A 23,384-nucleotide genomic window follows, 5' to 3' on the forward strand; every position below is an offset into this window, starting at 1 on the left:
CAGGTCTATTGGTCCACTTTTATATAGTATCACACTGTTTAATGTCTAGTGCTTTGCCTTACAGCTTATAATAGAGCTCTTAAAAAAAAAAAAACCCTCAAACTTCAATGTTTTCACCCATTTCATCCTGTAAAGAACTCTAAAATCACTTTACTGAGTTCAAAAAAAAAAGTTAAGATCCTGTTTATGTACAAATCATTCTGTAAAAAATTAACATCTCTAAGTAACTTACTATTCTTAACTGGAACACAATCTTTCTCACTAATTAATTAACTCACCTTTGAGCTCTGGGCAAGTCTTTTAAAAAAATCCATCTTAATAAAATTGATTTCTTGGCATTTTATACTTTCATGAAGTATGAAAGCATTCCCTTTTCATATCTGCTAGAAGGTATATAGAAATGCTATTGATTTCTCCATGATTATTGTCTACATGGTCAAATTACAAATTCTTGTGTTACTTCCAGTAGTTTCTGAACAATTCTCTAGGATTTTCTAGATGTTCATATAGCTATTACCATCTCTGAATAGAGAATAAATATGTATTCTTGATGTTTATGTATTATGTCTTATTTCATTAGATAAAACTTCCAAAACAGTATCAAACTGTAATTGTGGTACTGTCCTCCTTTCCCTTCCTTCTACCCATCGATTCAACACTGGCATCAAACAACATCACTTACGACACAAAGACGAGTAGAGTATTTGTACGTGACCAGCTTAGGGAAGTAATAGTAAATCAGCAAGATTTTCAACAGAGGAACCCAAGCTGAAGTATAAAAGGGTCCAGCACTTAGACTGTGATCATTAAACCACCTGGAAAGTTCATCCATTTAGAATATCTCACTAAGAACTTCAGTGCATCAGATTCAAGACTTTCATTCAAGATGGAGGAGAAAAAAAGGCTAAGTTACAAAACCGGGAACAAAAGAGCTAATATGAGGCTAAACTAATTCTGAGTGATGGATCATCAAAAACAGCATTCTCATGGTATTTGACTGGGTTAGAATAAGATTCTCTCTTTTTTTTTTTTGAAGATTAATCTATCCACTTTAGAGAAAGAGAGAGAGTGCAAGCATGAGCAGGTGGAGGGGCAGACGGAGAGAATCTCAGGTAGACTCCCCACTGAGTACAGAGCCAGACGTGGGGCTCCATCCCAGGACCCTGAGATCATCACCTGAGCTGAAATCAAGAACTGGATGCTCAACTGACTGAGCCACACAGGCGCTCCAAGAATAAGATTCTCTTAGAATCTTGATTTCCCTTAGAATCTTTCATTAATTAAATTATAAAAATATTTATGTACAGTTTTATAAGAAAATGATTTGCAATAATATTTATTACTAGGGTTAAAATTAAAAGCATAAATTTACACTGGATTCACTCTTCCAGTTAACTATGATACTATGGGGAGAACAATTAAACTAATTAATTACATAATTAAATGGTTAAATTTGCATCATAGGAACCTAGCATATTAAGATTCCTAAACAAATACAATATTACATAATCACTAAAGAAATCATTTTTTTGGAATGATGGCAGAGAAAATGACGATCGCCTATTTTTTCCAATGCTTCTGTAACAATTTAAAAGTTACCTTATTTTTAACAATGGCTCTACCCTTAAAATATGATGAAACAGGATATTCAAGAATTCTTCAGGATCTAGGAGAAAATAAAAAAATAAGTCACAGACGAAATTTTTAAGTCATTCTATTTTTTCATAATAGTTATATTCTGATTCTAAATTCACTTTCATAATTGATACTTTTTCAATTAAAAGCATAGTTCTCAAGTTTTCCTGCCTAATGAAAACTATAAAGGATATTTAATAGTTACGACAAAATAGGACAGTCCAATTTTGTTATAACTTTACTGTGTATGAAAATGTATAGTAAATTCATGTATAATGAAATAATTTTAATTTCTTCTGGGGGGTTAAGCAGAATAAAACTGGAAATATAATCTTGTTTTTTCCTGTTATTTGAATAATTACCAAGTCTCTAAACATCATAGCTGCTTACAGTATGCTGCTAACATGTTCACAGTCAGGAGCTGAAGCTCTAAGGAAATCCATTAGCTAAGCATAGATTAAAACATGGTCTCTGACCATAAACTTAATTCTAGTTTGCCATGTTAGTCCCTTTATAACAAGGAAAGCTAACTGGAAAAATGGGGATGAACCCAATGCAACCCTTCACCCCTAAAGGGAAACAATGATGAATACCATTGCTGGAAGGAAAGACAAAAACTATTTATTAACTTAAAGTACTACAACTAGGCAGCTTCTCAAAGGGATTCATTTTCCCACATATCACTCACTTAGAAGAGATAAAGTATTTACAAAAAGGGGGCAAAACTGTCTGTTACACAGAAACTAATATTACACTGTGTGTTAACTGGAATTTAAATAAAAGCTTAGAAAAAGAACTTAAAAAAAATTGCACATCACACAGAAAGGAATTTCTAGTTTAAAATAAAATCCCCAAAACTACACAGACACACATTTCCGCCAATAATTTAGCATGTGCTTTCAAATTATTTTTAATGCATATCCTATAAATTAAGAGCCACCTTTTTCTTCAGAGGTAAATCCTGATGCAGCCTCAACTTTTTCAAGTATTTTCCTCAGCTTCATAATCTTTGTTGCACACACATATCCGTATCTACGTTAGTAAAAAACAATTAATACTGGCATATATATTAAATTAGTATAACCCATTCTGATAATCACACAGTTCTTATATAATTCCAATATGTCATACATAAATTCTTAGCTAGACAATTATTTTGAAAATCACAGTTATAGGCTGCTTCTTGAGGTTTACAAATTAAAAATCTAGCATCAGAATTACCCCAGACACTATCATGCCTAAGTAATGGCTGTCATATACTAATCTAAGAAAAAGCATTTTTAAATTACGATGACAGGTCTTCTGATTCTATTTGCTTAAGAAATTAAAGCATTTACTTAAAAAAAAAGAAAAAAAAACTTTGAGAGCAAGTCCTTTTAATACTAAACACTGAAAAAGCTGCCAAAGGGAATGGTAAAGGGCCTTGATAAAAAACTGAAAATTGAAAGTGCAACCAAGCTGGTCATCAAGTGCATGACATTGTCTCTCATCTTTATCTGAATACAGGACACATTCAGTACATTCCACGGGGATCCCTGACAAAATTCTAACGCTAAAAATGCCTTCGGAAGAAACCTGGGAGGCCATCACAAGCTTAACAAGAGCAAGTCAAAACTAGCTGATCTAATATCCATTTTGTATACTGACTATTCATTCACTCATTAACTCTCTGCAACTAACATACACTGAGCATCCACCACTGAACACAGTACTCTAACCTGTCAGCCACTGGGAATATAAAAATGAATAAGGTGATAAAACAGGGACTCTGCCTTTGAGGAGCTTGAAACGGAGAAAGCAGAAGTTTCAGTAACAGATAAAACCAGTCAGCTATAATGGAGATAGGAACGCTGCAGACACAGGGAATCTCGATCACAACAAGGCATCTGCCAAGGGCCTTGCTGTGAACAGGGTGACAGAGTCTGGTTAATCATGATTCTTAACTGGTTGGACAACAGTATCCAAATAATTTCTGTTAATGGACTTAAGATGTTTGGGAAGGAAAGAAGGAAGTGGTCTAGAGTTTTGGATTTGATCTGTCTTGTTCCATTATCAATTACTTGGGAGAAGAAATGGACAGTAAACTTAAAAATTTCATCAGATAAAATAACTGATACCAAATCAAGACTCGTAATTACCTTAAAGGATGAAAACTAGAGTCATTTTCATTACAGAATGTAAAGAAAAGATAGAAGGAGGGAGATTTATTTGTTTATAATTTACTTTCCTAGCCATGTTATACCGTAGGCCATTCTGCATGCCCTCCTTTATTATTCAGTCTTCTGCATTTTTGTCATCAAAATCTTCTGTCAGACTATTTTTAAATTTTAAATGTTAAGTAAGAAAAGGGTCCCAAGATTCAAATTAATATGGACTTTAAATTACATAGTTTGTTCTCTATATTCCTGAGTGGACAGATCTCTTTCATAGTCTAGGGCCTTAGCTAACTCTTCATAGTTTAAATTTTATAATGTGAAATTATCACACATCACTACTACCACTTATGAAATGTCTCTACTAGATGTCTCGTCACTTGAGCTTATATCATCACAAATTGCTTTCTGTGACCAAAGAAAGACGTATTTATAATTCACAAACTAAGAAATGACCAAAAACATCACTTTTTAAAGGATGTGCAGGGTGGCCTAAATATATTCCTGTAACCAAGAAATGTGTTAATAAAATACATCTCATCTGTTTCTAATACAAGAGTACTAAATACTAGCTACTCTACAAATCAAAATTTTCCTTTGCTCCTTTTTTGTCAGATAAAATTAAGTTTAAGAAGCCAGACTATGCCAATTGGACCAGAAAGAATGATCACTGTTAGACGTAACTGCTGGAATGAGCTATAACGGAAGATAAGAGTACCACGTACCTTATATCAGCTTTTCTAAACCTACTGCAATTACTAAATTGGACTCTACCAAAATGGTTTCATCATTTTATGGCATACGCTATGTGCTACACCTTAACCAGATTTAGAAATTAAATAAGCAAAGGCAGTAAAGGTTCAATCATACTTCATCAAGAGACAAATTTTCACCCATTCCTTAATAAATGAAAGCAGGTATAAATTAATTAGTAGACCAAAAAACAGCAAATAGGGCACCATCTAAAGGCAAAATAAGTATAGATCTTCTACTTACATTCTCAGAGGATTAACAATTTCTGTCCTCAGTAGCTCCTGAGTTTCACTATAATATTCTACATCATTCTTTTCTTTAGGTCTAAGTAACACAGTGTCCAGAACAGAACTAAAAGCAAACAAGCTGTAAAATAAAAGGAATATTTTTCCTCATGCTGTACACGTACTACAGATACTAAACAGAATACTAAAAAGATACTGAACAGATACTAAAATGATACTTTTTGGGAAACAGAGACTAAAGAGAATTGAAGAGAAAACACACAAAGTCTGGAGAACAAGAAACATACAAATTAGTGCTTTCTGTTAACACAGGTCCCAGAGACACCCGTTAAGTTTCCCATTGTTTAATCATCAGGGTCTAGAGATCCTTCTAAGTTAAAAATACCAATATTGAGAAAACAAACTATTGATTGACAATGTTAAAGGATAAAAACATGCCTCAAGTATATTAAGTGAACTTCTCTGCAAAACCTGAAAAGGGGCCTACAAATCTGAGTCGAAGTACAGACAGACAACAGAGGAGGAAATCTGACACTACTTCCCAAGGCATACACGTACACAGTATATAACCCACTCCGGATATCCTACTTCTCTCCCCACACACCCCTTTGCAGAGATAGAAATTTCTTTTAAATGCCAAAATCACTTGTGCCAAAATCACTTGAGCGACTAACAGCAGTGACTTGCTAGGATCAAAGAAAAAGGAAATTTGGCTAATACAAATTTTTATCAGGAAATCTAAAAAGTCTTTTACCAGTTCTTTAGGGCTTGTTTTTATCCTTACATACCCACGAGATGTAAAGTATTCTGCCAAAAAGAATGGCGCACCACGTTTACTCTCCTCCCCACTTTTAAAATGTTAACACCGCACTGAGTTCCTAATTCTTACAACATGGCTGTAGACAGCTGGTCAGTTACATTCAACTTAACTAGTGGCGAACTTGGTTGGATCTCAGTGTAAAACTTCTTGCCACGTTAAGTCGTTCAACTTTGGAATAAACTACATATATGAGGGCAACTGTGCTTCTACTGAACATAAGTCTTTAAAAAAAACTCTCTTAATTCTCTTCAGTCACACGATTTCCCAGAATATCTGTCCCCCCTGTAACACTATCAGTCTTACTCCTCCCTCACAGCATTACTTTTATAGTAATTTTTTTGGATACGAGCACAAGACCACGTTCAATAGCTTCCAAAGGGTATAATGAAATGTAAATCTCCCTTTCTTTGCTGTTCCCCAGCCACTCAAAGGCAGTTAGCAGTTTCTTTCATGCACATGCAACATGTACACGCATGCACGTGCACGCACACACACACACACACACGCCTCTGCCCCCGTGGAACTATATCCCTATTGCATTAATTTGAAACTTACCAGAATAAGGTTGAGTCTAAGTAACAAGAATTGTAATGACCCTGGATACCCTTCTTCTTTCCAATCATTATCTCTAAACCTTCTTTTTCCATTTTGGGTGGGGTATTTTCTTCTACTACTTCACTCAAGTAGCCTCCAAATGCTGCAAACATAAAAATGAAAATGCCAAAGTCCCCTTTTTAACTATTACAATACGTACTCCCATATATTTCTTCATTTTAAAATACATTTTTGTATTCTGAGGCAAAATTTGTTTCATGACTTAAAACTAAGTAAAAGGTAGGTTTGGGTTCATTGTTCTCCAGCTTGGCTTGTAAAAATGCTACTGCTCATTTCAACCTCACTTCCTCCACCATTTAAAAAACACTTCAGGGTATTAAGTACTGTATAAAAAGCATCTGCCAAATAAAATATTTTGTTCCCCGAATATTTTATAATTTGTCTGAGATGTTTCATCTTCAAGTCGAAAAAGAAAACAAAAAAATTCCACAGCACTACTTCAACTGTAATGAAAAATGTTTTTCATAAAGATGGCTTTCCTATTGATAGTTGCTTAACTGTCAAGATGCTTCACAACTTCCCGGCTCAGGTCATGATCCTGGAGTCCCGGGATCGAGTCCCGCATCGGGCTCCCTGCTCAGCAGGGAGTCTGCTTCTCCCTCTGACCCTGCCCCTCTCATGCTCTCATTCTCTCTCTCAAATAAATAAAATCTTTAAAAAAAAAAAAAAAAAAAAAAAAGATGCTTCACAACTATTACCCAAAACTGGAAAGGGATAGCATCAGGAAACTGTCCCCTGTTATGAATGATGAGGGGATCTGTCCTCTATGAATCAATCTAAAACTACTTCGTGTAACAATGCTGACTCCTTGATAAGCTGTTTATTGGTGTACTCGATACACCAAAAGAAGGCCACTTTTCAATTTCCACCCGTGTTTTTAAAAATTACATGCTGGCGACCAGGGCTCCTGGGCAGCCCAGTCAGTTACACGTCTGCCTTTGGCTCAGGTCATGACCCCAGGGTCCTGGGATCGAGCCCCGGGGCTCCCTGCTCAGCTGGGAGCCTGCTTCTCCCTCTCCCTCTGCCTGCCGCTCCCCCTGCTTGTGCTCTCTCCCTCTCTCTGTCAAACAAATAAAATATTTTAAAAACATTAAAAAAATGCTGGCGACCAACAGGAAGAGAAAAATAAGTCCCACTATTTTTCACTTTCCAAATCTCATTTTTTTTCCTGATATTTTTTTCAAAAGTCCCCTCTTGGGACAACTGTAACTTTCTTATACACCAAGTAGCGATTTTTACTGATTTATGAGCCGATGAACATCGGCAAGAAATATGTATAAACGCTGTCACTGCCTCCTACTGCAAAATGGCCTGAGATCAGAACCAGAGTCACTCCACATTGGTAAAGTAAACGAAAGGCATCCAAATACCTAGAGAATTACAGCGTTCAATCTGATTGGAAACTGGCTGCAGAGAGGCAAACCTAGAGTCGGGCCTGCAGCTCTTCAGTTTAACAAACAGCGCCTTCTTCAGGGCACAGGTGAAGTACCGAGTGCCCCTAAAGGTTCCGTCCGTACAGCCCGCACATTCATCTTCCTGAAAAAGAAATGCTTCGGTATGTGTTACTCTGCCCCTTGCAACATAGCACACAAGGAACGAAGGTTGCTAAGATGTGTTTCTGGCTCAGCCTTTCTCAGAATTCCCTCATCACGCCTGTCCCGAGAACTCCATCAGAAAAAAGGGATCGACTAACCAGTGCTTCAGCCCACAACTAATCATTTAAGAAATTAATTCCTTAATCCAACATGAAGTCCTCAGTGTATTTTCTTCTAGAATGTGTGCTTAAACCTTCCCTGGTTAACCGACTTTCCCACACCATTTCCACAAGTACTGAAACTAAGGGGCAGAGGCGATTTATTTTAACAACTGCCCCTCCCCAAAAGTAGCATTCACTGGCATGCAAACAAATTTTTTAAGAAATATATTTTATAGATAAAAGTTAAATGTTCTCAAATTATCCTTTCCAGATCATGAAAGGCCAAACGTTATGCTTTCCTAGTCTCCAAAGGGAAAATCTTTCCCTCTAATAAAGATCACAAAAAATCTCTAAAAATGGCAATTAATCTTAAAACCAATGATATAAATATTAGAACTGACTGGGGGAGGGAGACTGAGGAAGAAAAAGAAAGCTGATAACAGATTTGCTTTCCTTACTGTATTCTGTTTAATGGAATGAGCCTAAACACATTAGTCTAAAAATCTGTTTTCATTAGTTGAACATAGATCAACTAACATCAGGAACAAGTGGGTCAGATGCTTCGTGGGTGGCAAAGAAGTTGGGCAACACGGGAATAAAATGTTTCTCTAGTGATGCCTTTTTGACAAAACATTTTGACAAAAAAGCGTAATAGGGAAAAAAATACACAGAACTCCAGAGAAGAACTGCAATTTTTAAGTCAAATTGAATTACCAGTTCCAGTCCAGCTAGCACTTCGTTGAGTCCTGGTGGCTGACCGATCCAACGGATCACCCCATAGAAAGGCGGATTCTCTTTAACTTCAGCCAGAGAGCCCACTTCCAGACCATGTGAGTTCCCAGAAGTCATGGCCAAGGGTGGACTCTCCTGGACAGGTGCATTGTTTAGCTCTCCCATTACGGACTGAACTGACAGAGAGAGTGGACTGTGGCCAATACTTCCATTGGTATTGGGCATCTTTGTCAGACTGAATGGTAAAGAGTGAAATCTGTTCTCAGTGGATAATGAGTTCATGGAAGGAGGCTGCAGGGGTGGTGAAGCATGTCCAAAGTCTGGAGATATCTCTGTAAGCGATTTTGCAGGGTCTTCAGCAACTATAAAAAATTATTCTTATTTAGAAAAATGTATTCAAGAACATTAAATATGCCCATATCTCTAAAAATTAATATACATGCCTAGTCCAACTGCCCATTTTGACTCTAGAAGGATTCTTGTAAGCACTACACACTTAATCTCTCCAAACAGTGGTCTAGATTCTCCTCCCACCTCCAGATTTTTCTACCTCAGAAAATGGCACCCAATTGTTCAAACCAAAAAAATCTATTATTGATTGGTATTAAATAGGTTTTACTTTGTCCATAATACAATTAAGTTAGAAAACAGTACCAAAAAATACCAAAAAATTTAGAAAGACGCTTCTAAGTAACTAAAGGACCAAAAAAGAAATGATTATGTAAAATTTTAAAATAAAGAAAAAAGAGAAAGCAACAAACGCTTGTGGAACACAACTAAATTAGTACTTACAAAGGAAATGTACAGACTTAATATAGTTTATTTTAGAAAAAAAAGAATATTAATGAACTCAGAATACAACTTAGGAAGTTGGAAGAACAGATTAACCTCCCAAAAAACAGTCAAGAGGAAAAGAATAAATACAAAACAGGAATTAATGAAAGAGAAGACAAACCTACAGCAAAGAGAATCAAAACCAGATAAATTTACAAAAACAGAAAATAATTTAAGACAAAACCAACATACAAAAAGAGAAAGCCAAAAGCTATTTCCTTAAGATAACTAATACAGATGCCAGGCAGGCACTGCAGACCATGGAGGGAAGGGCAGGGAATAAACTTCTCAATAAATAATACTGAGATCATCAGTTACCGGAACTTTAAAAAAAAATTAAACTGAACCTGTACTGCATGCTCTACACAAAAATCACCCCCAGGTGTTTCAAAGACAAATGTGAAAGGCAAGACTATAAGCTTCTGGAAGACAATACACAAGAATGTTCTTTGTGATTTTAGGCCAGAGAGTAATTTTTTGAATACAAGTATACAAGCCATAAAGGAAAAGACTGACAAATATGATATTAAAATTGAGCTACTTATTCATTAAAAGGCATCATAACAAGAGTGAGAATATGAGCCGGACAAGGAGAAAACACTTATAATCCATATTTTTTTTTTAAGATTTTATATTTATTTGACAGAGAGAGAGAGACAGCGAGAGAGGGAACACAAGCAGGGGGAGTGGGAGAGGGAGAAGCAGGCCTCCCGCTGAGCAGGGAGCCCGATGCGGGGCTAGATCCCAGGACCCTGAGATCATGACCCAAGCCGAAGGCAGTCGCTTAACTGACTGAGCCACCCAGGCGCCCCTATAATACATATTTCTGACAAAGGATTAAAATTGGACAAAAGCCTATAAATCAATATAAAAAAGACAAAAAAAAAAAACCTAGGAAAAAATGGACCAAGGGCCTGAAAGGCAACTCAGAAAAAGATACCCAAATCACCAACACATCAGTGAAAAGATTCTTGCTCTCACTAGTAAGTAGATAAAAAAAAAAGACAAAAGCAATGTGAGATATTTCAAAAGTTCAAGGTCTTAGAACATTAACTATTGGTCAGGATGAAGAGCAAATGATACCCTTACACAATGCTGATGGGAGTGTAAACTGGTACAACTACTCTGGGAACAGTGTGGCATGATTTAGTAAAGGAAAGATGTGCATATGACATGACCCAGTGAATCCATTTCTAAGTATACAGTCTAGACACGTGTAAGAATGTTAATAGCGGAGCTGTTAATAATAGCAGGAAAATAAAAACAATTCAAATGTCCATCAGTGGTCGATTGGAAACATATACTGTGGTATATTTAGACATTTCACAGCGATGGAATGAAACAGAATGGAACGCTATACAGCAATGAAAACAAATAAATTATAATCATACTACTACTGTGATGAATCTTTGGAACATAATACTGAGGGGAAATTACAGCATACATACAGTCGGATTCCTTTATAGGAAGCTCAGAAACATGCACAAATAACAGTATACTGTTTAGATGTACAAACTTATAAGGCTATCATGAAAACCAGGAGAATGATAAACACTAAATTAAAGATGACAGAAGCTCAGAGGAGAGCATGAAGGGAAGGATTCTAGGAAGAGGCTCCAAGGGAATTTCAAAGGTCACGATGATAGTTTTTTTTCTCAAAGTGAGTAGTGACTACATGAGTGTTCACTGTACTTTGTACCTCATTATTCTATCTACGTTATCCATTTAAGATTCTTTAGTAATGATATTTAACATAGGAACTTTATTTTTTTTAAGACTTAATTTATTTATTTGACAGAGAGAGTGAGCACAGCAGGGGAGCTGAAAGCAGAGGGAGAGAGAAGCAGACTCCCCACAGAGCAGGGAGCCCAACATGGGACTCGATCCCAGGACCCTGGGATCATGACCTAAGCCGAAGACAGACACTTAACCAACTGAGCCACCCAAGATCCCCTTTAACATAGGAATTTTAAAAGTTATTCTTTTCTTTCTCAAACCCTCAACCCCTCAAGCCCAAAACCCAAATCCACAAAGCATTTGGTTCTAGCTCCAAAATATATGTCAAATTCATCCTCTTCTCTTCACCCCTATTATCTCCCTAATTCAAGCCACCATCATCTTTCACCCTGTAACCAGTCTCTTTCCTGATCTGACCTTCTTCTTGTCCCTCTCCAAACTATTCACCATACAACTCTAAGAGAGACCTTTTTAAAATCTAAAGATCTTCCATGATCTTCTATCATTCCCCTATTTAAAAACTTCCAACGGCTTTCCAGTGTTCTTATAATAAATACTAAATTTCTCACCAAGATCTACAAGGTCCTGGATGATCTGGCTCCCACCTACCTGTCCAAATTCCTTTCATATACCTATTTTCCATGCTGTAGCCAGTCTGGCCTACTTCCTGTTCTTCGAATACTCTTTCTCACCTCAGGTCTTTGCCTTTCCTATCTCCTCTGCCTCGAATGTTCTTCCCAAGCTCTTTCTCTGACGGGTTCACTCACAACATCCAGATCTCAACCCAAATATCCTTTCCTCAAAGAGACCTCTCCACAACACTCTATGGTAGCTGGCTTCCCACCGGATGCTATCATGCCCTGTTCATTTCTTTCTTGCACATGGCACCATTGATTATTACCTTGTCTGTCTACATATTTACTGTCTGTCATACCAGACTATAAGCTCCATAAGAACAGGAATTCTGCTTGTCTTTTTCATGGTTTTTCATGAGGCTTCATGGTTGAATCCACAGCACTTGGTATAGCCACTAACACAAGAAAATACTCAACATTTAAGAAAAAAGTGAATACATGAATCAAATGTTGTAGGAAAAAAAGCTTTTTAATATATAAGTGAAATTAATTATAGAAAAGAAATGTTCTTTTACAATGAAATTACTTCTATTTTCTAATTTAAGGATGAAGGCCTACTCCATATAGATTTCATGACTTTATATATCCCGTTTAGGACCCACGTTCTTATATACACTTAGTATACACTTAGCATTAGACTAAAGTCAAGAAGTTAAAAATATTCTACCACACTACAGAAACTGTATAAGAATAAAATCATAGGGGCGCCTGGGTGGCTAGGTTGGTTAAGCGACTGCCTTCGGCTCAGGTCATGATCCTGGAGTCCCAGGATCGAGTCCCGCATCGGGCTCCCTGCTCGGCAGGGAGTCTGCTTCTCCCTCTGACCCTCCTCCCTCTCATGCTCTCTGTCTCTCATTCTCTCTCTCTCAAATAAATAAATAAAATCTTTTAAAAAAAAAAAAAAGAATAAAATCATAGCATAAACTTAAAGAATTAATGTCACCTAGGTTATGACAAACCCACGGTTTTACTAGTTTCCTTTCCTTAGAAAGAAAGAAGCTCATAGGAAAAGCATTCCCAAAGCCACCAGTAACAACAGAGGGAGAGAGTGGGGCTGCGCCATAACCACCATGGACAGTCCCCATGCTTGTGCAGAGGCCAGCAGGGCTGTGACTCACCAAAGGACCCTGCCAGGCCCTTGCTGTCTCAACCCTCCCAAGATCTTTTCTTTTTCTTTTTTTTTTTTTAAAGATTTTATTTATTTATTTGACAGAGAGAGAGGGAACACAAGCAGGGGGAGTGGGAGAGGGAGAAGCAGGCTTCCCACAGAGCAGGGAGCCTGATGTGGGGCTTGATCCCAGGACCCTGAGATCATGACCCGAGCCGAAGGCAGACGCTTAACAACTGAGCCACCCGGGTGCCCCAACACTCCCAAGATCTTTGAGAGAGCGGATAACTGCTAACATATGGGCCAAAACCTACCAAAGTAGTCTCTCGGGAGACAGAACCCTCTTGGAGAAGCATCACTGAAGGAAGCTCCCTGCTCTATGGCTATAGGAAGAATCTTGGGGATGAGGTCCTATGCCTGCCTATCTTCACAATATCCTACCCAAGTCGAAACGAAGGCACAGAGAAGGCGAAATCAGAGCTCACTCAAATCATTTCCTATGAGTATCTAAGCCCAAGGGAGTATCTGAGCCCAAGGGAGGTAACAGTAGACTTGGACTGTTACATTTGTTTATGTATAATATAAATAATCCATATGATAACTAAAAAGTCATTACAGAGTTCTACAGTACTCTTCAATTCTTATTTGGATTTAATTTGCAAACAATTACGAAATGTACTCCATGCCAAGCCCTGTGCGAGGCAATTGGAACTCCAGTCTGGCAGAAGAGACAGGCGACAAACAATTATGATGGCACCTCACCTAACCCAGGAGAGACGGGAAAGGCTTCCAAGGAGAAAATAATACCCAAGCTGAGATTGAACAGATGGATAGAAGTAAGCCTGAGCACGGAGTGGGAGGAACAGGAAGAAGGATTTCCAGGCAAGAGGAACAACAGGCGCCAAGAGAAAAGTATGGCACGTTCCAAAATGGCCCCACTCCAAGCATGGCTAGAGCCAGAATGCAGGACAAATGACAGAAACAAGTAAGAAGCCATGCCGCAAAAGAGTCCAACAGGCCAAAGTAAGGAATCTGGATTTTTACCTTCAAGGGCCAGGAGAAAATTAATCGATATCCAGCAAAGGGGAGACATGAGCAGATATAGCTTTAGAAAAATCAACCAGAGAGTAATGTGAAGAGAAACACAGTGTAGTGATCAAAAGCGGCAGGTCTGGTGTTAAGCAGACTTGGGGTGCAACACTGGCACAAGGTATTTAACCACTGTAACAAGAGACAAAGTAAAAATACCTACCTCATAAAGCTGGTATGAGGACAAAGTAATGCATCTAAAGCGTGTAACACAATGCCTGGTGCAGTAAGTTGTCAAGAAACGTCAGCCACAGTGATGATGGTAGCAATGATAAAGATGATGGTGAGGGCGGTTATTATCGTTCAGAATAAATTCAGAAGGAACAAGGCTGAGGCAGACGAACCGGTTGGAAGGCCATTATACTAACCAGACAGCAACAAAGGATCCAAACTAAGGCAGTGTTGCAGAAATGAAGAAGATGGGAAAGATTCTAGCGATGCTGAAGAGGAGGAACTCCAGAAAACTTGGTGACAACTGGATGTGACTAATGAGAGAGAGAAGTCCAGGATGATGCCTAAACTTCCACTTTAGGCAGCTGAACTCATGTCTCCATTTCCTCACTCCACGAAAGCATAACCAACTGAGGTTATCGATGGCTTCCGTTGGCTAAATCCAGCAGGTAATCGTGTGGTCTTCATCTTCCTTGCCCTCCTAGGTGCATTCAATACTGCTGTCCGCTAGCTCCCCGGCTTCTTAACCCAACAACCTCCTGGTTTTCCTCACCTCCCTCCGGTTGCTTTTTCTCTGTCTCCTGTGTCTCCCAGCCACTAAGGTCTTATCCCTTACCCTCCATCCCCCGCCCCCCACTCTCAACAAAGGTGGTATTATTCACAGAACTTTAATCACCAAATATGTGGGAGCAACTTGCAAATTTACTTCTCCAGCTCTTAACTCTCTTCTATGCTCCAGACCTGTATATCCAACTGTCTACTTGACAAATCACCTCTGGGAAGTTCAAAAGGCCCCTGGAGCTCAACATATTCAAAATCAAATTCATCACCTTCCTCTATAATCATAGAAGTATACAAGCCAGAAAATCTGGAGTATCACTGATACCTCTTTCTTCCTCAGCTCTCACTTTCAGTCTATCTGAGTCTTATCAATTCACTTCCTAAATATCTCCTACACCATCCACTTTCCCCATCCCTTCCCCCAACAAGTCTCGCCCTAGCTGCTATAATCTATTTCTGGGCCCTGCAACCACCTTCAATGGTGCCCTCATATCCACACGGTCCCTGCTTCAATCCACTGTCCACCGTGCTGCCAGAATGATTTTCAAAAGGCAAACTTGGTCATCGTCATCCCTTGCTGAAAATCCTTCAGCGGCTTCCCATTTCCTTTAAATAGGGCACACCAGGTTCCACATGCCCTGGCCCTGTGAGCCTTTCTCATAAAATGTTATGCCTCTCTCTTTGTTCGAGCTACTCTGGCTCTTTTTAGTCCTTGGCAAACACCAGCTCCATTTTTCCACGAGGCCTTTACATATGCTATTCCCCCTGCCTAAAAGGTTCTTTGTCCCTTTCCCTGTGTTATCTCGCACTCCTCTGGTAAATTTAAGCTCACACTGCTTCCTCAGAGAAACATCCCCGAGCCCCCATAGGTAAAATCCACCTTTATATGCTCTCACAGCATCACGTGCGTTCACTGCTCTCACCATGATTGCAATTCTAGATCTGTTTCTGTGATGGTCTGATTAAGGTCCGTTTTAATAACTTGATCATAAAGTGAGAATGGGCAAGGACCCTGTTTTTCACTCACCATTGTAACTGCTGTGCCTAGAGGAGTGCCTGGCACATTGTAAGCACTCAATAAATATTTACTGAAGGGATGAACAAAGAAAATAATAAACCAGAAGAAAATGACGTCCCTGAACCAAAGAAAGGTAAAAAGGGAGTGTTTTAAAGAGGTAAAGAAAGACCCAGACAGGTAAGACTTTAAATGATTCAACTGATTCTAGAGATCTACCCTAAAGATCAGCTAAGGGAAGAAAACGAGCTACTAATACATTTTCTGAATGTTGTATTAATCTTAACAGCAGTACAGTTCAAATTGTACAAAATATTTTAGTTCAGTCATATTACTGAAGAGTGGCCTATTCATTCTGTTTCCAAAAATGAGATATGCTAGTGAAAAAGCCTTTATTTTTTTTCCTGATGAGCTAAAAGGAGAGGATCATTATAAAAGACACTAAAATTATGGATTACCTTCATCAATGTACCATGTGTTTTTTGATTTGGGTTGTGGTTGTGAGTCAATAGAAGATCCATTTAAAGTATAAAAGAATTCAGATCTGTTTCTATTTCCAGGGTCTGAGGTAGAGCCTATGGATCAAGAAAAGTTTCTTTTAAAAATAAAGTCAATATGGTGTGAAAGCTTTTCCCTAAGAGAAATTAACATGCATACAGCGTTAACAATTGCTTAAGAAAGCAATAGAGGTATACAAACACAATGTATTTTATTAGCGTTTTCAACCACTTTGGCAATGTCAAAAAATTCTTCCACCCAAGAATCAATATAGGAGGGGAACAGGAAGAAGTTAAAAAAAGAGCCTGCTTTTTTTTTTTTTTTTTTAAGACAAACTGCTTTTAAAAATTATTTCACCTTCTATGGCTTATTTCCAAGTGTCAACATCACCATTCCCCAATTTCATGTGATGAACCTATTGGCTCCCAAATTTAACCTGTTATTTTAAAACTGTTTCTTTCAGAAGAAGGTTATCTTCAAATGTTGTATACATAAATCAGTGTGCCAATTAAGTTTAAAAAATTTAAACAGTTTGGAATTCTTCATCATCGAATTCCTTGCTTCATTTCTTCATGCCTTTGAAAACCTGAAGCAGTATTATTTTTTTTATATTAATTAAAGTAAGAAAGAGTTAGTGTAGTCCTGTCACCGACATTTCAAGACCTTACCCTGCCTCAGTACTAAGAGGACACGCTGTAGGTGAGAGCAGGGCATTTCTAGAACCCATACAAAATCTGATTTTTTTTTCAATTTAAAGCAGATAGCTCTATATTTTATGCTTATAACTAAGATCTGCTACAACACAAGTAATGCACATGTCTTCAGAAAATCTGTAGGCTATTTATATTTAAGTGAGAATAACAAGTGTGAGCTATCCTATCTAGATCCATAAGTTAACACAAAAAATAATGATTACTTGTGTCTCCCATTTAATCCTAAGTCTCCCAGGGTCCAAAGTCACATAAAATACTTCTTAAAATACAATTTCCTTTAAAACGCGCCAAAGTAGTTTTGTTCACCAGATAACTGAGGAAAAAATATTCTGCTCCTAACCCACATCTGAGTTAACAAACATTCTTACAGTTCTTTAAATTAGCTGTTTAGCTTGTATAACCACCATCCTTTAAAACTATGAAATATGTGGAAGCTAAAGAAAAAAAGCTAAAAACTCCACATGCATTGTGAGGGAGTTTCTGGAAGAGAGACAAAAATTTTTGCTTAGCAGTTTGGAATTTATCTTGTGCCACATTTTGTTAGCAAAATCCACATAATTACTCTCTATATACTTTACCCTCTCTAACATTATCCAGATAGGGTGATTTTGTACAGTTGCAACTCTAAACTTTACATACAAATGTTACAAGTAGGGGGTTCCAAAAACCAGCTGATACAAACCAACAAAAGACACAGGTCCTCACAGAAAGCTTTTCATCAACTAAAAAAGGTTGGGAACTCTTGGCTTAAGCAAGAGCATCTATAAAAAAATTTTAGTGAAATACTAAAAACGTTTGGAAGAAGAGAACCTACATATACACTGAGTAAAAACTTTCAACCTCCTTTCAGTGCTATGGCAAATCAGATACCATGTTAATATCTAAGAACTGTAGTCTCCTGACCCATACCTGTGGCCTTTGGTTTATTATGACTGGATGAACCTTTGTCCCCAACACCTCTTGACATAAAGGCAAGTTTGGGAGGCCTCCTTTCCTGTGTCACGCTATCTGAAACAGTAAACATATTTTTTAAGGATCAAAGCAACTTCTTACAGAAGAGAAGCAATCGAGCAAACATGATAACAGCAACCAAAAAAACCTCTTTCCTACAAAAAAGCAGCATTTTTATAGTAGTTTTACGAATGTTTAAAGGTCGACACAAGTACTGAAAGAGAGTATACAGGAAAAAAAAAAAAATCAATGCTGTATTTCAAAATGTAATTTCTACAAGAAAATACAACCCAAATACAATTCAGCTAAGTGTTTTAACTTCTTGAAAATTTAATCACTTTTAATCAATTATTACTTGATGTGTTAAAACATTACAGAGAAAACTCTACTCAGTCTTTTGCAAGAGTTCCCCAGTGGGTATCCCCACAACACCCAGGGTGTTATGAAGTGTTCTACACTCAAATATTTCTAGAAGATGCTGAGATCAACAAAGGTAAACAAATTTCTTTACCGCATAACACCAGATCCTTTAATATGTTAATGTGCATGGTGAATCTCTCAAAGAGGGATATAGTAAACATTTTATAATATTTTTTGTCCCATTCTCTTTAGCATCTCAGACCAATGTATTTCATGGAAGACAGTCTGGAAAAAATCTGGTTAGAAATATGTAGCAGTTTGAAAAATCATGTATGTTAAGAATAACACTGACGAGTATACAAACATGTATGCGTATAAACAGGAAAAATGCAGAGAACTATACACAGATTAATGGTGAAGAAAACCAGAGAAAAATATCAATATTTTTGAAGAAAATACTCAAAACTTCTTTTTGGAATATAGGTGTAATAAATTTGGCAAAGTTGTTTTTGATAGACCACTCTATACCTTAAAGGCCAACAATTTTCATCAGATATTCACAAATACTTATCAAGCAAATGTAGAGAGTCAATCTGGAAAGATTTTCCCCGGGAAATTTCAACAACATATCTGTCAAGTCCAACATGACACAGGAATCATACCTGATAAAGCTGTATATCAGCAAAAAACGATAGCACCCACAGTAGGTTTTTGAGAACAGAAAGAAAAAAATAGGAAAATTTTTACATTTTAAACATAAGGAAAAGGCCACTTTTTTAGAAAAAGGAAATAATACTGAATCAATCATATATAAATCATGCTTGGTAATGTATATAAATCATGGTTGGAGGGAGAAAAGATTTCAGTGTTAAACTGTATCTTAAATGTGTCAGAATATGATCAAATGAAAAATTATTTTAATTCAAGAATTATACTAAATAGCCATGATTTCAACCAAGTGATATAGTAAAAGCTATTTACTAATACTTTGATGATGATGCCATTCAAGTATCTCCAAGTCTCCAAGTATATGAGAGCTACTGTGGAAGGTAAAATTTCTCAGTCACTGGCAAAAAAGTCCCCAAATGATGGCATATAAATTGACTAAAGAAAACTAATTCCCACTATTAACTGTAACTAGCTACATGTAAGTCCATGTTCGAAAGATACACACATGCACGTGATATCCTACATACATGATACAGTTAGTGGTGATTACAATGAAGGCAGCAAGCGGTCTTAACAGAGGCTAGCAGTAACAGAGGGCCACATGGACGAGCCATTGGTGGCTGTTCTGGGGGTGATTAGGGGAGGGCTCCAAAGACTAGGAACACAGCACTGGAGTTGTAAACAGTAGCTATCTTCGCCAAAGACTTTGTCTGAGAGAATGTCAAACACCAATTTTGAGGAATAGATATTCCTACAGAATTCTATGCCACATCTAACTTGCCCTCCAGCAATGACATACCAAATACTGTTTCTTTGTCACTGCTATGTTCATGATCCAAAACCAAAGCCTTCTACCTTAAATGAATTTTAGGAGATTACCATCTCAGGAAAAGTAAGTATGGGAAAGTAGACATGCTGCCAAAGTGAGCACAGTATGGGAAAGTAAATAAAGAATCAATCCGGCAGACAATTTTGTGAGATTAAAACAATTATGCCTAAGAGATATTAAAAGAGATAGTGTGATATGTCCACCAAATGGCATGTACAAAAGTGCGCATAGCAACCTCATTCAGAATAACCAAAAGCTGAAATAATCCATTCTAAGCAAAATAAACAAACTGTAATCTGTTCATACAGCAGAACACTACACAGCAATATATACAACACAGAGACTGGGTTGAGTAAAAGAAACCAGATGAAGAATATCCATTATATATACAAAGCAGGACTACATTCAAAATGATGAAAGTATGTATGTATCCCTACAATAGCCAAGATACAGAAGCAACCTAAGTGTCCACCAGCAGATGAATGGATAAAGAAGATGTGTTACACATGCACACACACACACACACACACAGGACTATTACTCAGCCATAAAAAAGAATGAAATCCCCATGTGCAACATCATGAACAGACCTGGATGGTATTATGCTAAGTTAAAGAAGTTAGATAGGGAAGGACAAATACTATATGATTTCATTTATATGTAGAATCTAAAAAAATAAATAAAACAAACGAGAAACAGACTCCTAGATACAGAGAACAAACTGGCAGTAGCCAGGGGAAAGGGGAAGTGGGCAGACAAAATAGGTAAAGGGGATTAAGAGGTACAAACTTCCAGTTATTTAAAAAAAAAAAAATCGCAGAGATGTAATGTATAGCATAGAGAATAGAGCCAATAATATTGTAATAAATCTGTAGGGTGACAGATGGTAACTAGACCTATCATGGCAATCATTTTTTGGTAATGTATAAAACACTGAATCACTATCTTGTACAACTGAAACTAATATAATATTCTATATCAATTATGACTCAATAAAAAGTTATAAAGTAGCAGCTCATCCATCACTCTTGTTAATTTAATCAGAAAAACAAAAATCTCTTGGAGAATCTTGGGTTGAAATCATGACAATACACTAGTGAACAAAACCATCAAACCACAAGAAATGTCTGTGAATTTGAATGACCCATTAAATTGAGAAAAATCACTTAACTGATGTACTGCTTAACATCATCAGCCACAAGAGCATAATTCAGACCCAAATGAGAGTTTAATATCCACAGAAAAAGCTACTAGAGAAAATATAAGTTTACTTGGGTAAAATGAGGTATTATAAAACCAGATACCAACGTACGATACGTAACAACTACACAAAGATGTCTTCATGAGGCAGGATTGCTGCTGATCAAAATAAATGCTTTCCTTATATTTTAGATTATTTTATATGAAAACTTGTTGAAAAAAAAAAAAAGTGGAAGGTCCCATCAGATGACATCAGGGTTACATACTCAGATCTAGTGCTTCAAATTAAAGGTGATTCAGACGGACAATCGATCTCTGTGGAAGGCCATTTAGCATTCTCTATCAGAATGTAAATACACATACCCTTTGACCCGGCAACTCTACTTCCAGGAAGTTACCTTTTTAAAAAATATCTTATGAATATTTTGTATGAATATGAGCAAAATATATCCCATTTAAGTAGTCAGATGAGTACAGATGGCATGGTGTTGAGAGAGAGAAACAATACATGCAAGGACACAATTAGTATCCAAAATGATCTGAAAATGTTGGAAGACTGGATAGCTCTGATGACATAAAGTTTTATAGGGCCAAATGCAAAGTCCAGCTGATGCCCTCCAAATCAACTGTACAAGCACAGATCAGAAGCAGACATATGCATGAACAAAATCGGGGATTTAAGTCAAAAGTAAGCTCAGTATTTATTAATTTATTGATTTATAGATGCAGTCATTCATTCATAATGCAAGGAAGGCATTACAGTGGTCTCTGGGAATATAATTCAGACTGTGACAGGGCTGTCCCCAAAATTTTGGGGTCAATTTTTTTGTCATTAGCAACCATTAGCCAACATATTGATTATAGTATTCCATTTCCCTCTAGATGCCCAAGTGTAAAAAAACATCTTCAACAAACCAGGTCTTATTCAGAGTATCTGGAAATCATGCAATGGCTAAAATGACTCAAACTTTTTAGGATGGAGAACAGAAGATGAAGGTTCCAAAGACATCCAGCTTTGAATATCTAAGGATTGTTGTAAGGAAGAGGAGCTGGATTTGTCCTATCTTGATCACCAGCTCTGAACTAGAATCAGTGCATGAAGTTGTAGGAAAGTAGATCTAAGCACACATTCATACAAGGAGTGACTTTTTCACAATCAGATCCATCTAAAATGAAATATTCTGATTTCCTTTAGGCAACAGTGACTCTTCTATCAAATGTATACACAGTTCTCTAAGAAGATATGGATAGTAAGACAGGAAGCTATCTTTTAGCTATACTGGACCACCTGCAAACTGATACATATACATGAAGTTATTCACTGAAGCACTGCTTGTAAGAGCAAAAGATTGAAAATAACCTAAATGCCCATCAGTAGAGTAGGGGAACTGGTTAAAAAAATTATGGTACATTCATAAAATGAAATACAATGCATAATTTAAACAAAAGACTAAGTATGCAATTCATATACTAATATGAAACGATGCCTAAGATCTATTATTGTTAACTTACAACAACAGGTGCAACTTCCACTGCTGGAAAGATGAGTAGACATACCTTTTCCTATTCCTCCTGATAAGTACAACTAAAAATTCTGGACATCACATGCAAAACAGAAATTAGAAGACCCTGGAAGGTGGAGAGGAGAAGGCAGACCAGGTGAGGAGCTCCAGACCTAAGGAACAAGAAGGTGGAAAATTCTCTGGATTTTCTTCTTGCCTCACGTATCCCTCTTAGCACTGAAGAAGCCAGCAAACTGGAAACGCCAATGGGTATAGACAAAAGAAAGCCCCAACAAGTCAGCTCTCTCTAGTCAAAGGATAAGAAAAGAGGAAACCTAGTAAGACAGAAAAATATTAGATAATAATCACTCAACACCAGGCAAACACCACAGAAAAAAACAGTGGCCCCACCCAAGGCCAAATGGGGAGCCTAGACTTCCACTCATGTAAGGGTGTTACAAAGTACTCCAACACCCCAGTTGCATGATATTGGAGAAAGCCAAGTCTGGAGCCACCACCTGATAACCAAGTTCTCCCACCCCCTTGGTGTCGGAGGAGAACACATGGAGAGCCTAGACTTCCGTCTCTGTCCACCTGCTGGGGTGGAGCCAAAGGAGGTCTAGTGGAGAGTCAGAACTTTCTCCATAGCCCAGCAGCGATGAGACCACACTCATCACAGTGTCACTGGAAACCAACGCACACCTCTACCCAGCAGGAATGAGGAGCTTCCGTTTCAGGTATCAACAGAGGCCAAGGGAGGAAAAGACTTCTGCCTCCACCCGGCAATAATGAGGTGGCATATACCCTCCTCTTCCCCGGCCAGAGCAGTGTCAGAGAAAGCTGGCTAAAAGCTGGCTCTAGAT

The 23,384-nt window shown here is 37.6% G+C and overlaps 1 protein-coding gene across 10 annotated transcripts in view; it reads right to left on the minus strand.

The window, feature by feature from the left end:
- The window catches only part of CYLD (CYLD lysine 63 deubiquitinase), a 60,498-nt gene that overhangs the window by 8,518 nt on the left and 28,596 nt on the right, over window positions 1-23,384 (minus strand). For 9 of the 10 annotated variants that reach the window (XM_078062477.1, XM_078062480.1, XM_078062485.1 and 6 more), the window contains 8 exons: window positions 17,920-18,018; window positions 16,258-16,374; window positions 8,632-9,011; window positions 7,592-7,757; window positions 6,162-6,303; window positions 4,785-4,907; window positions 2,576-2,667; window positions 1,600-1,666 (listed from right to left, as the gene is read on the minus strand). In XM_078062477.1, the coding sequence (XP_077918603.1) occupies window positions 1,600-1,666; window positions 2,576-2,667; window positions 4,785-4,907; window positions 6,162-6,303; window positions 7,592-7,757; window positions 8,632-9,011; window positions 16,258-16,374; window positions 17,920-18,018 (1,186 nt within the window). The remainder of the gene's footprint in view (window positions 1-1,599; window positions 1,667-2,575; window positions 2,668-4,784; window positions 4,908-6,161; window positions 6,304-7,591; window positions 7,758-8,631; window positions 9,012-16,257; window positions 16,375-17,919; window positions 18,019-23,384) is intronic. The other variant, XM_078062483.1, reaches the window with a different exon arrangement.

The sequence above is a fragment of the Halichoerus grypus genome, chromosome 15 (genome assembly GCF_964656455.1).
Source record: "Halichoerus grypus chromosome 15, mHalGry1.hap1.1, whole genome shotgun sequence".
In the NCBI taxonomy this organism is placed as follows: Eukaryota; Metazoa; Chordata; class Mammalia; order Carnivora; family Phocidae; genus Halichoerus; species Halichoerus grypus.